Here is a 15,233-nt window from a genome sequence, read left to right on the forward strand (position 1 = left end):
TGCCCCCAAGCCAGCCTTTTCATCTGCAAGGTCCTTGGATCCCCCTACACAGCCTGCTTCAGGGCTGAGGGGTCCGGAGAGCCAGCAGAGAGAGTTTCTGCTGCTGGGCCTTCTTTCTACCATCCCACCCTGCTCCTCAAGCCTGCCTTTTTGTCTGTGAGGTCCTTAAAAACCTGCAAGAGACCCTGCACCCATGCTGAGGGAATCCGGAGAGGTGAGTAAGTGGACACACGGCTAGACAGTCCCAGGGAACTGAATCCAGGTCACCTCCAATTCCCTAAGCATTTCTGGCCATCCAGTGGGGTGAGTTCCCTGCTGCTGGCTTTCTTTACCCCATTCTACCCTGCCCCCATGCTCACCTTTTCTCTGCTGGGTCCTTGGATTCTCCAATACAGCCTGCTTCAGGGTAGAGGGGATCTGAGAGCCTGCTCCAGTGCTGAAGGGACCTAAGAGAGGGCAGACCAAAAAAACTCCAAAATATATAGTCAGCCACAGCAAAGATTGGACCAAGACACCAAGACTTTGCTGGCCTCATCTGAAGAAAGAGATGGGCAGGCACTACTGCAAGAATTCCTCCAACATCCTGAAAAGCAACATTGGGAACACCAGAATTCAGCAAACATGCAACAGGAAGACTTGAATATCCTAACCCAGAAGAAGTAGAAGAAATCAACTTTAAACGTAACTTTATGAAAATGACGGAGACCTTAAAACAGGAAGTGAAAAACTCCCTTAAAGAAATGAAAGAGAAGACAAACAAAAAGTTAGAAGAAATTAATAAATACCTCAAAGATGCCAAAGAAAACCAATAAAAATTAATCAAACAGGTAAAGGAAACAGTTCAAGACTTGAAGACCAAAATGAAGACCCAAACCGAGAGATGGCTGGATATGGAAAATCTGGGTAAATGAACAGGAACTACAGAGACAAGTATATCCAACAGAATATAAGAGATAGAAGAAAGAATCTCAGATGCTGAAGTTACTATAGAGGAAATAGACTCATTGATCAACGAAAACATCAAATCCAAAAATTCTTATCACAAAACATCCAGGAAATCTTGGATACCATAAAAAGACCGAGCCGATAGGTAACATCAAATTAAATGGAGAGAAACTCAAAGCGATTCCACTAAAATCAGGAGCAAGACAAGGCTGCCCACTCTCTCCATATCTCTTCAACATAGTGTTTGAAGTTCTAGCAATAGCAATAAGAAAATGTAAGGAGATCAAGAGGATTCAAATCAGAAAGGAAGATGTCAAGCTTTTGTTATTTGCAGATGATGTGATAGTGTACACAAGTGACCCCACAAACTCTACCACAGAACTCCTACAGCTGATAAAAACCTTTGGTGATATGGCAGGATACAAGATCAACTAAAAAAATCAAAGATCAACTAAAAAAATAAAGAAGCTGAGAGGGAAATCAGAGAAACATCACCTTTCATAATAACCACAAATAGCATAATGTATCTTGCCGTAACACTAACCAAGGAAGTGAAAGATCTATTTGACAAGAACTTTCAGTCTTTGAAGAAAGAAATTGAAGAGGATACCAGAAAATGGAAAGATCTTCCATGCTCTTGGACTGGTAGGGTCAACATAGTAAAAATGGCAATCCTACCAAAGGCAATCTATAGATTCAATGCAATCCCCATTAAAATCCCAACAAAATTCTTCACAGACATTGAGAGAACAATAATCAACTTTATACGGAAAAACAAAAAACCCAGGATAGCTAAAACAATTCTATACAATGAAGAAATTCTGGAGGCATTACCATCCCTGACATCAAACCATCAAACTCTATTACAGAGTGACAGTAATGAAAACAGCTTGGTACTGGCATAAAAACAGAGATGTTGACCAATGGAACTGAATTGAAGACCTGGATATTAATCCACAAACCTATGAAGACGATTTTTTTTTTGGTTTTTTGAGACAGGGTTTCTCTGTAGCTTTGGAGTCTGTCCTGGAACTAGCTCTTGTAGACCATGCTGGACTCAAACTCACAGAGATCCACCTGCCTCTGCCTCCTGAGTGCTGGTATTAAAGGTATGCGCCACCACCACCCGGCAAACACATCTGATTTTTGTCAAAGAAGCTAAAATTATACAATGGAAGAAAAAAAGCATCTTTAACAAATGATGCTGGCATAACTGGATGTCGACCTGTAGAAGAATGAAAATACATCCATATCTATCACCATGCACAAAACTCAAGTCCAAATAGATTAAAGACCTCAATATAAATCTGACTACACTGAACCTGAGAGATGAGAAAGTGGGAAGTAGCCTGCAATACATGGGCACAGTAGACCACTTCCTACATATAACCCAGTAGTACAGACAATGAGAGCAACAATAAATAAATGGGACCTCCTTAAACTGAGAAGCTTCTGTAAAGCAAAGGACACTGTCATTAAGACAAAAAGGCAACCTACTGAATGGGAGAAGACCTTCACCAACCCTACATGAGACAAATGTCTGATCTCCAAAATATATAAAGAACTCAAGAAACTAGACATTAAATTTTTTTTTTAATATTTTATTTTTATTATTATGCATACAATATTCTGTGTGTATATCTGCAGCCAGAAGAGGGCACTAGACCTCATTACAGATGGTTGTGAGCCACCATGTGGTTGTCGAGAATTGAACTCAGGACCTTTGGAAGAGCGGGCAATGCTCTTAACCACTGAGCCATCTCTCCAGCCCTAGACATTAAAATTTTAAATAACCCAATTAAAAAATGGAGTACTGAACTGAACAGAATTCTCAACAGAAGAATTTCAAATAGTCAAAGGATCCTTAAGGACATGTTTAACTTCCTTAGCTATCAGGAAAATGCAAAACAAAACAACTTTGAGATACCATCTTACACCTGTCAGAATGGCTAAAATCAAAAACCCCAATGATAGCCTTTGCTGGAAAGGATGTGTGTAGTGATGAGGTGAGCAGGCCTGCTTTTTGTCCCGCCCAGATCCTGCATGGCTAGCTCAACACCCAAAATAACAACACACAAATTGTATTCATTTAAACACTGCCTGGCCCATTATCTCCAGTACCTTATCGGCTGACTATCACATATTGACCTAACCCATTTCTAATATCTGTATTGCCACTTGACTGTGGCTTACTGGCATGAGTCTAACCAGCGTCCGTCTCTGAAAGGAGAGTCATGGTGTCTGCCTGACTCTGCTTCTTTCTCCCACAATTCTGTTCTGTCTTCCCCCTCCTACCTATGTTCTGACCTATCAGACCAAGCAGTATTTTTTTCTTAATTAACCAATGAAAGAAACAGATAGATAGAAGACCCTCCTACATCAGATGTGGAGTAAAGGGAACACTCCTCCATTGTTGGTGGGAATGCAAACTTGTGCAACCACTTTGGAAATCAGTGTGGTGGTTTCTCAGAAAATGGGAGTCAACCTACCTCAGGATCCAGCAATATCACTCTTGGGAATATACCCAAGAGATGCTCAATTATCCTACAAAAGCATTTGTTGTCCTATGTTCATAGCAGCATTATTTGTAATAACCAGAAGCTGAAAACAACCTAGATGCCCCTCAATGGAAGAATGGATAAAGAAAGTGTCTAATCTACACATTAGAGTACTACTCAGCAGTAAAAAACAATGACATCTTGAATTTTGCATGAAAATAGATGGAAATAGAAAACGCTATCCTGAGTGATATAACCCAGACCCAATAATATGAATATGGTATGTACTCACTCATTAGTGGATTCTAACCATAAACAATGGACATTGACCCTATAGTTCTCGATCCTAGAGAAGCTAAGTAATAAGGTGAAAGAAAAACATATATAGATCCTCCTAGAAATTGGAGTTAGACAAGATCGCCAGGCAAAAGTTGAGAGTATGGGCATGGGGGTGGGGTGGGGGGAAGGGGAGAGGGGGAGAGAGAAGGGAGAAGGGGAGGGTCAGGGAGAGCTTGGGGGCGAAGGATGGTTGAGATGGAGGAAGGATGGATATGAGAGCAGGGAAGGAGATATCTTAATTGAGGGAGTCATTGTGGGGTTGGCAAGAGGGTTGACTCTAGAAGGGTTCCCAGGAGTCTACAGAGATGACCCCTGCTAGGAATCTGGGCAGTGGAGGAGAGGGTGCCTTAACTGGACTTTTCCAGTAGTCAGACTGATAACTATCTTGAATATCGCCATAGAACCTTTGTCCAGTGATGGATGGAGATAGAGACAGAGATCCACTTTGGAGCACTGGACTGAGCTCCCAAGGTCCAGTTGAAGAGCAGAAGGAGGGAGAATATGAGCAAGAAAGTCAGGGCTATGAGGGATTGGTCCACCCACTGAGACAGTGTGTCTGAGCAAATGGAAGTTCACCAAATTCAGCTGGACTGGGATCAAACTGGACTCTCTGAATGAGGTTGACAACTGGGGCAGACTGAGAAGCCAATGATAATGGCACTGGGATTTGTCTCTACTGCATGTACTGGCTTTTTGGGATGCTATTCTATTTGTATACATACTTTTCTAAGCCTGGACAGAGTGGGGGGGCCTTAAACTTTTCACAGGGCAGGGTACCCTGCCCTCTTGTAGGACTGGAGGGGGAGAGGAGGATGGTGAGTCGGGGAGTGGAGCAGAAGTGGGAAGAGGGGAGGAAGTGGGAATTTTGATTGGTATTATTTATAAAGTAATAAAATGTATTATAAAATGGGATGTATCAAATCCCAGAAAGTGAATAAAACAGGACTATAGTATACAACAACAACAACAAACTATATAGCTAAATGAAAAGTCATGTATTTCACCATCCATGGATGTGTGTGCCCATAAGACTGCGATGTAATCATAAGATTACAGGTACACATTATATGAAACTACATGGTGATGGGAAGATATTATAGTTGTTACTGAACAAGTGAAATTGCAGAAGAAAGCCACAGTTTTCAGAATCAGCTGTAATTGTGTTATGACCTGCAATTGCTTGTGGTAAATGCTCCTGACAGTCAGTTGCTTCAGTTATACCACAGGAACCCAGGAGGTTCCTAGCAAGAGGACTTCAGCTGGTGGTAAGTCATACTCCAACAACTGAAAACTTACTTTTTGAATGTCTGTTATATAATGGACACTTCTAAAATCCTGTGCAGAGATGTTCAGTATAACATTTACTTTCAATAGGTGACTTCAGAGTTCATGGTTTAGAATATGCTGAGGATAGAATACGGTTGTAGTTATAGGGAGAAGGCTTAGTCTGTAAGTATGTGCCTTATAAGCATGTAGACCTGAGCTGAACCCACTTTTAAAATGCCAAGTCGAGGCAGTCTGATTTTTTGGGCAGTTATATATCCAGCCACTGAGATATAAAGGCAACTAAGAATATGCTCTGTGCATCTTTTGTTATCTTAAACCACAAGAAAAATGTTACTTAGGAAGGAAAAAGGTGTCTAAGTGGTACTGTGCTTTGGGAGATATTAGCATAGGAACTGAAAATGATCCATTGGATTTGGCAATCTGGAGTCCACATCCTTGATGAGGCCAATTTGGTGCAGTGACAGGGACACGGATCAATATGCAGTGAGTTAATGAGAAGTGGGGAGGTAAGGAAGTATAAAAAATATTAATAGGTTTTAAAGTTGAGCTATAAATTCTTTTCAGGGGAAGAAATCTCTTCAATAAAACAGAGTTTATCTTTTTTTTCTTTCTCCTTTCTCCTTCTTTCCTCCACTCTCAACTGAATGAAACGCCTCTCATATGCTAACCAAATACTGTACTGATGAATCCTGAACCTTACTGGGGATACTACACAAGTGCTCCACCACTAAGTGACACTGCCACGTCCATCACTACTGGGGGGATTCTAGGCAGATTCTAGCTACAACCTCAGCATTGTGTTTCCTTTTCCAAGGTTTTTTTTTTATTCTTTTTTAATTAAAATTTCCACCTGCTCCCCGTTTCCCATTTCCCTCCCCTCCTCCCAAATATTGCCCCCTCCCCTTTTCCAAGGTTTTTAAAAATGTATATGGGCATTTTCCATGAATGTGTGTTCATGCGTCATTCACTTTCTTGGTGCATGAGAAGGCCAGAAGAGACCATTGAATCTCCTGGAGTTGAAGTTATAGATAGTTTAAGTATACATGATAATTTTGGGAACTGAACTCAGATCCACTGAAGGAGCAGGTAATGCTTTTAATTGCTGAGTGACCACCCCAGCCCCCTTCTTTTTACTTTTTATTGTGGGCCATAATTCCAGTAAATTGCTGAACTGGAACTTGTCCTATAGCTGAGGCAGGCCTTGAATAGGCAATTTTAAAAAAAGATTTATTTATTTATTACGTATATAGTGTTCTGTCTGTATGTATGCCTGCATGCCAGAAGAGGACAATAGATCTCATTATAGATGGTTAAGAGCTACCTTGTTGTTGCTGGGAATTGAACTCAGAACTTCTGAAAGAATAGATAGTGCTCTTAACCTCTCTCCATCTCCTGAAGTAACTCTCCAGCCCAAATAGGCAATTCTTATCTCAGCCTCCCAAAACAGTTGGGATTACTGGTGTGAAAGATAAGGATTGCCTAGGAATGATTTATTCTTGAAGGGAAGTGACATGACAACATTCATGTGTCAATGAGAATGGTCTGCTGGAAAGTATATCCTTGTGTCTTGTCTTGGTTAGGAAGAAAAGAGAAGAAAAAAACTCAGGAGTCTAAGAGTGCAATTTCTGGGTGCAAGACAGATCCCGAGCCTGTGTGTGTGTGTGTGTGTGTGTGTGAGTGAAGAGGCCATTTGAAGCGAATGACAACTCTTTCCCCTCAGGAGCTTGTATATGTAGTAGCTTGGAAAGATAGCTGATGGTACAGTGAGAACTCCTCGAATAATTGGTATCATTTAAAAAAAGAGAATGTGGCTTTGAAATGGCAGAGGAGATGATTTAGCTTGAGGAGAAATCAAAGGGACAGAATAATCAGTTTAGTTTGTATGGGTTTCTATCTGTGTTCATGTATGTGCATTAGTGTACATGTGGGGAGGTCAGTGATCAACATTAGACAGCAGACTCAGTTACTCTTTATCTTTCTTACCTTTTTGAGGTAAAGACTCTCCTTGAGACTGTAACTTAATAATGGACTAGGTAGTCTGTCCAGGAAGATCCACAGATTCTCCTTTCTCCACCCTCTCCCACTGATGGAGTCATAGATATGCCACCATATTTGCTTTTTATGTGGATGCTGGAGATCGGAACTCAGGTTCTTATTATACGGCAAATACTTTTTAGTGAGCCATCTCCCCTGTCCTGAGTACTCACTTCATAGACAGGAAATGAGCACGATAAATAGTAGAGAGCATTGGCAAAAAAGTGCTGTTTCTACAAAGTCCCTTCTTGTTCAGAGCCATGTTTCATCTGTTAAAGAATGGTGATGTGTATCCTAAGATAAGGCTGTTATAAGGAGATGATCTTTTGCACCTCCGTCTTTCCATTGGTACTTCCTTGTTGTGTAACATTTCTTATATCAATGATTTGAAGATTATGGAGTGCATCATATATTGTAAGTTGCTTGTAGGAAACTTACAAAGCGGCGGGAAACTGGTACAGTGAGAACATAGTGTAGAACATGGTTAAAAGCAGGGCTGGGCTCAAAAGATGGCCCTATCTCTTTCTAACTAGAAGGTTAAATAATGAATGTTACTGGTCTAAATCTTTTTATTTATTTATTTATTAAAGATTTCTGCCTCCTCCTCGCCACCGCCTCCCATTTCCCTCCCCCTCCCCCAATTAAGTCCCCCTCCCTCGTCAGCCCTAAGAGCAATCAGGGTTCCCTGCGCTGTGGGAAATCCAAGGATCACCCACCTCCATCCTGGTCTAGTAAGGTGAGCATCCAAACTGCCTAGGCTCCCACAAAGCCAGTACGTGCAGTAGGATCAAAAACCCATTGCCATTGTTCTTGAGTTCTCAGTAGTCTTCATTGTCCGCTATGTTCAGCGAGTCCGGTTTTATCCCATGCTTTTTCAGACCCAGGCCAGCTGGCCTTGGTGAGTTCCCGATAGAACATCCTCATTGTCTCAGTGTGTGGGTGCACCCGTCGCGGTCCTGAGTTCCTTGCTCCTGCTCTCTCTCCTTCTGCTCCTGATTTGGACCTTGAGATTTCAGTCCGGTGCTCCAAAGTGGGTCTCTGTCTCTGTCTCCTTTCATCGCCTGATGAAGGTTAATATTCAGGAGGGTGCCTATATGTTTTTCTTTGGGTTCACCTTCTTATTTAGCTTCTCTAGGATCACAAATTGTAGGCTCAATGTCCTTTATTTATGGCTAGAAACCAAATATGAGTGAGTACATCCCCTGTTCCTCTTTTTGGGTCTGGCTCACCTCACTCAGGGTAGTGTTTTCTATTTCCGTCCATTTGCATGCAAAATTCAGAAAGTCATTGTTTTTTACTGCTGAGTAGTAAATCTTAACTCATCTAACTGTTCAATAGTTATTCTCATTATAAATCATATCCAGTACACACAATATCTCAGAGTACACATGCTTTACATCATTTCCTTTTGTAATCTGCAAGAGCTAAGATGAGTTATAAAGTCTTTTTTTTTGTTTGTTTGTTTATTGAGACAGGGTTTCTCTGTGTAGCTTTGGAGCTTGTCCTGGAACTTGCTCTGTAGACCAGGCAGGCCTTGAATTTGACATCCGCTTGCCTCTGCCTACCGAGTTCTGGGATTAAAGGCATATGCCACCACCACACAGTAAATTGTAAAGTCTTAATGAACTTGTTCCAATGTAGACAGCGTTCAAAGAACTAGTTAGTATTGTCACAGCCATGCTCTTCTCTGTGTAGCTCTCTCTTGAACTCAAAATAAAGTCAAGGATGACACTAAATTCCTGATCCTCATGCCTACACCTCTAGGTTGTTGGTATTAAAGATGTATACCACCATACTCAGTTTTGTGCAGATCAATTGATCTGGAGATCAATCCCAGAAACAAGTACTTGCTAGTCAGGCACTTTCCCAGCTGAGGCACATCCTCAGCCACAGAAACATGTTTGTCTCTGAATGGGAACTTCTATAATGAATAGTCAACAAATGACTCCTAAAACACAGTATAGAGAAGTATATAGTATGGTGAAGACAGGGTTAAATTAACATTTATTAAAGACTCACTTGTTCCAACATGGAAAATTTCTGTGTTTATTCTCATTCTATCCTCACTTGGAAAAAATTATTCTCCACTATAAAGCCATTCCTGATCAGCAGATGAAGAAACTAAGGCTCAAAGAAATGACATTAACAGCAATAGATATAATATTAGAAAACAGACTCATTAGGACTAAGGAGATTGCTTAGTGGGTAAAGTGCTCACAACAACATGAGGATCCGAACTTGGATCCCAAGTACTTACATAAACAAAAACAACACAAAAACCAGGCAAAACATCACCCATCTGTAACCCCAGTTCTAGGGAGGCAGAGCTAGCAGGAGATTTGGAGCTCACTAGCTAACAAGCCACCCAATCAGTAAGCCCCAGGTTCAGTGCAAGACCATATCTCAGAAAATAAGATGGAGGATCAATTGACAGAGACAACAGATATTTGCTTTTGGTATCCACAGGCACAGAAACAGGCATATGGATGTACACAGGTGCACCCATGTGGATTTCACATAGAAAATATAAAATAAATAAATAAAATATAGTTATCTGATTGTAGAGTCCAGGAAAATTTATATTGCACCAGTGTTTTCCATTGCAGGTGGTTTTGTCTGCCAGAGGATGTTTGACATCTATAGATACTTTTGATTATTATAGCTGGACAAGGTTTGCTACTGAAATCCAGTAGACGAGGTCAAAAAGCTGCTACACATCCTGTGATGTACAGGATTCCACCACACCCAACCACAATTAAGTAGTGGCAGATGTCCACAGTACCAGGGTTGAGAAATCCTGAATCCCATTACACAATGTCCTGCATAGGACTTTAGTGAGAGTGACAAGCGAGGAAATGAAAATAAGGAACTGTAATATAAAACCAAGGAGGGGAAATCACTATCATATCACATGTGAGGCTTGTCAGCTCTTGTGGCAGGTCCTATCAAATTAAGCTCACCAGTAAGGCAAATTTGGGAGCTCTGGAATTAATTATGGTTCTAATGCTTATTGCTGTTAACACAAACAAAGACAGGAAAAAAAATACCAAAATCTTTTGAGTATGACTTTGATCTGATGAAAGAGGGATGTTGCTGTCTCTCATTATTATCATGAGAATTAGAGGTGAGAAACTTCTGGCTCTGTGTTGTGTAAGTTTTCCCAAGGTAACAAGACACATACCTACCATCCTGGGGACCCATGGCAGACCAAAGTAATGGTACCTCAAAGTTCAATTTGGTGAATCGGCAATTTTTATTGGGTTTATTAACAAGAGTATGGTTAAGGAGTTACAGAAGTGATGACTCAGATGTAGTTCTATGACCAAAAAGCCCAGCTCAAACAAGGATGAAGAAAGACTCATGAAGTTGTATTCCTGCAACATTCTGCATGACTTACAGACAACTTGACAGGTCAGGTAGCAATGCTGGTCAAAGTCTATCCCAGTAGATGTTTACTGTTCCCATGAACATGGAGAGAAGCAATTCTTTAAGTTTCAACTCTCCAAGACGTGTGAAATTTCTTTACTTTCTGAAACCCAGGAAGCTTCCTTCTGCCTCCTGATGGAAATGTTTGAGTTTGAAGGAAATTTCTGCATAAAACTGTTGCAGCACACATCTGCAATTTCAACATTCTGGAAGTTGAAGCAGAAGGGTTAAGAATATGAGGTCACTTAGCTTGGCTACATAGCCAGACCCTATCTTAACCAACCATGTATCCAAGTAACCAACCAATCAACCAAAGAAGAGGTCAATATTATTGTTCTTTTTTAAAGATAGATGGATAAGTCTACAACTTTTATGATTGTGCAAAATTACACTAGGTTTTGTGCAAATCCATATTAAGGTAGGATTTAGAAAGAAGTGAGATGTTTCTTCCTACATTTTTATTTAATTATACTGCTGGGGATTGAATCTAAGGGTTTTTGTACACTACAAATTTCCCCCTACCAGTGAACTGTGTCCTGAGCTCCTCACTGGGGAAATTTTAGGCAGCTAGAGGCTTTACCATTAAGCTACGCTCCCATCCCCTCACAAGAGGGTCTAGACCAGCTCTCCATTACTGATACAATATCCACAGGCCAATAAATAAGTTTCAACAGATAACCTGTAGGCAGATTTTGTGGCCCACATGCTGTAGCATAAGAAAATATTCCAAGTTTCCTGAACCTGGCTGTGGGTCTGAGACTTCTTGGTTGATGGCTATAGACATGATCTGACACTAAATCAGGAAACAGAGTAAAAGGAAATCTTGTTTTTAGGAGGCTAGAAAAGCAATCACAGAGGCCCCCTGAGGACTTACTACCATTGTGTTATCATTGAGAATTGTGTCTTGTGAAGCAGTGAAGATTCGTGATAGTCTCTAGACTGATCAGGATTTAGATTTGAAAGTAGATAGAGGGATAACTTCCATGAAGAAAACTGTGGTTTGCTTAGCAGAGAACAGCAAGTGATTAGATGCTGGGGGAGGGCACATTTAGCAATATCTGTCACATTTGGAATGACAGAGGACGGACTCAGGGTCAGACATAGCTAGGCTAAAATCTGTCCTTTCACTATTTGTATAGATTTCAGGTATCATATTTTCTCTTAAAATCATTCTAATCTTACAAAGACAAGAAATAATAAACCTTTTAAAATTCTTACATAGATTATATAGATAAATCTAAATTCCATAATAATTACACAATACATGGTCTTTAAGGAGAGGCCCACAAACTCCACCAAATCTCATTAGGACTCACCCTCTATCCCACACAACATGAAGCTGTGCAGTCATGCACACTCTTAGTATAACAATGAGTGAGAAATTTCAAAACAAGAAAGAGCAATGAAAGGCACTAATTTGAAGGTAGAGATGTTATCCACTCCTCACTAACTTCCCCTCTTTGTAGAATCACAAGGTAGAATACATTACCAAGCAGTGGTAGCAGTCATTCGATCTCCACTTCAACAATGGGCTAAAGCCAATGCCTTAGGTGAACAGAAATAATAGGCAAACACTAGGTCAAGGATTCTCACAATGAAGAGAAGCAGAAACTTGAAAACTGTCTAAATCTGGGGTTGAAAGAAGGCAGTGAGTTTGGAAGGTGGAGGAGATCTTGGCACCATTAGTCAAGTCCTGGTGTAATCATATTTTGAACTCAAGACCATGTAAGTAAGAAGTTAGATGTGAAGAAAACTGCTTCTGTAATGGTAGCTGTGTCTGGAAAGCCCCTTTATGTTTAAGCATCCCTTACACTGCAGTTAAGGTCTTTCTACTATATAAGAATCCAAGACAATGAGAAGCATCACCAGCTACCTTACTTACACATTAGCAAAGGGTATAAATGTGACCTCAGTTTTGTTATGATATTCACTGGACTGTGTTTTCACCTCCCATTTTTTTGTAAAATTGTAAGCGTATCATAGTAATCAGTACTTAAAAAGAGCATCTGGACTACCACAAATTTGAATAAAGGGTCACCTTATTTCAATATGTATACCTCCTGTTTCATAAATCTTTGAAAAAAATTGTCTTTGAAATCCACAATGCAGAGCCCAGTGGGCTGCTACTTATTCTTTGGTTCAGCCAACTCTAATATCTCTTATCTGTCTGTCTGTCTGTTTCTATCTTTCTCTGTGTCTGTCTCTTCTTTGTGTTTGTCTGTCTTTCAGTCTGTGTCTTTTTCTCTCTCTGAAGTATACAGGTCTTTGTTAAAAAAACTTTTTGATTATACTTTTGGCAACTCTCCTGAATTGTTTCTTTTGTGAATACAAGAACTGAGGGAAAACTTTCACCAAGGTATTGTCTACTGAGTCCACTGCTTTGCTTGGAGTGTTAAACTCCTATTACCCATGTTTTGCTATCTCTTCACCCCCTCTGTTCAGTGTTGCTGCTAGAGCATGGGAGTTTATTATTCTTTTTTAGTCAGCCTGAAAATCATCAATAGTTTTAGGAATGTGGAAAATGTGGAGAACTATGCCATCTCAGAAGGCATCCAGTAGAGTGCTAGTTTTACAGTATTACTGGTAAAATCGATCTCCTGTGATGGGAGGTGGTGTGGATTCTGAATAGGGGTGATGTAAAATGGAGCTACATCTGAGAAATGGCTGTTGTTGAAATTTTTCAGGTGCAGACAGAATGGAAGCCAACTACTCCATCCCTCTGAATGGATCAGAAGTGGTGGTCTATGATTCTATCACATCCAGAGTTTTGTGGATCCTCTCAATGGTGGTCCTCTCCATCACTTTTTTCCTCGGGTTGCTGGGCAATGGGCTTGTGATCTGGGTAGCTGGATTTCGGATGGCACACACAGTCACCACTATCTGCTATCTGAACCTGGCTTTGGCTGACTTCTCTTTCACGGCTACTCTACCATTCCTTATCACCTCAATGGCCATGAAAGAAAAATGGCCTTTTGGCTGGTTCATGTGTAAATTAGTTCACATTGTGGTGGACATAAACCTATTTGGAAGTGTCTTCCTGATTTCGCTCATTGCCTTGGATCGCTGTATTTGTGTCCTACATCCAGTCTGGGCTCAGAATCACCGCACTGTGAGCCTGGCTAGGAAGGTAATCATCGGACCCTGGATTCTTGCCCTCATCCTCACATTGCCCATTTTCCTCTTCTTGACTACGGTTAGAATTCCAGGAGGGCATGTATACTGTACATTCAGCTTTGCGTCCTGGGGTGACACTGAAATGGAACGGGTGAATGCAGCTATCACTATGCTAACAGTTAGAGGAATCATCAGGTTCATTATTGGCTTCAGCATGCCCATGTCCATCGTTGCCATCTGCTACGGACTCATCGCTGCCAAGATCCACAGAAGAGCCCTTGTTAATTCCAGCCGTCCTTTACGCGTCCTTACTGCAGTTGTGGCTTCCTTCTTTATCTGTTGGTTTCCCTTTCAACTGGTGGCCCTTTTAGGCACAGTCTGGCTCAAAGAGTCACTTTTTAGTGGTGGTTATAAAATTCTTGACATGTTGGTTCACCCAACAAGCTCATTGGCCTTCTTCAATAGCTGTCTCAACCCGATGCTCTATGTTTTCGTGGGCCAGGACTTTAGAGAAAGACTGATTCATTCCCTACCTTCCAGTCTAGAGAAAGCCCTGAGTGAGGACACTGCCGAGATCAGTGGTACAGGCACCAATTCTGCTTCAGCTTCTGAAAGCATCGAGATAAAGGCAATATAAGGAAAGGACTGGGGGATGCTTTTTGCTCCATGCATTTCACTTTTATCTCACCTTATATTGTGCTCTAGAGCATTATTAATCTGGAAAAACATTTCTGTATCCCTTGAATTGGGGAAAAGAAATAAATATCAAAGCTAATATTGCTGTTCTTTTGGGGTTTTTCAATTTAATGTATATCCTTGGGTAGGACTAAGGTGGCAAAACATTACAAGAGAGAAAAATAGTAATACATGCATATTTGCAAAGATAAGATAGTAGATGTCAAAATCAAAATTATACTATTTCAGAGGTTGAAGAGATAACCCAGGAGTTAAGAGAAATTTCTACTCTAGCAGTAGAAATTTAGTTCCAAATGCCTACATCACTCGACTTACAGTTGTTGATATCTCTAGGGAATTTAGTGACATTTATAAGCATTTATACTCATATGCACTTATCTTTACACAAACACAAATAATTAAAAGTAAAATCCTTAAACATTATTTTATTATTAACAGGTAAAGTTTTGCTGGGCTTTGTGGTGTATGCCTATAATATCAGCATTTGGGAGGCTGAGGCAGGAGAGAATAGTTCAAGAGCAGTTAAGTTCCCAAAACAGTTATGTGGTTTACAGGGAAACAGGTGCCACTGGAAAAAGGTACATTGAATGAATTAATTAGACACCGAAAGACAATATATATTGTCTCTCCTCTGTGGTTCTTAGATTTTATATAGAAACACAAAATTATGCATGTGTGTGTGTGTGTTGAAGTAAACCTGTCTAGGGAGACAAAGGAGAATAATAGGAGTGAGGATAAGGTTTGAAGGGGGAATATAGGAAACAGTAGCACATGTAGAAATTCTTAAATTCCAAAATCAACAAAACAATAACATAGACAAGATAAAGGAAGAAAGAAAGAAGAGGTGGTGGAAAAATATTCAGACCTGTCTCCACACCTTTGGTTTACTTTGAT

At 40.5% G+C, this 15,233-nt stretch overlaps 1 protein-coding gene across 1 annotated transcript; it reads left to right on the plus strand.

Annotated features, from left to right (window-relative positions):
- The first annotated feature begins 13,224 nt into the window (after window positions 1-13,224).
- Window positions 13,225-14,280, plus strand: Fpr2 (formyl peptide receptor 2). The gene has a single exon (XM_057763130.1). The coding sequence runs from the start codon at window positions 13,225-13,227 to the stop codon at window positions 14,278-14,280; it is 1,056 nt and encodes a 351-aa protein (XP_057619113.1).
- The last annotated feature ends 953 nt before the right edge of the window (window positions 14,281-15,233 follow it).

The sequence above is a fragment of the Chionomys nivalis genome, chromosome 2 (assembly GCF_950005125.1).
Source record: "Chionomys nivalis chromosome 2, mChiNiv1.1, whole genome shotgun sequence".
NCBI lineage: Eukaryota > Metazoa > Chordata > Mammalia > Rodentia > Cricetidae > Chionomys > Chionomys nivalis.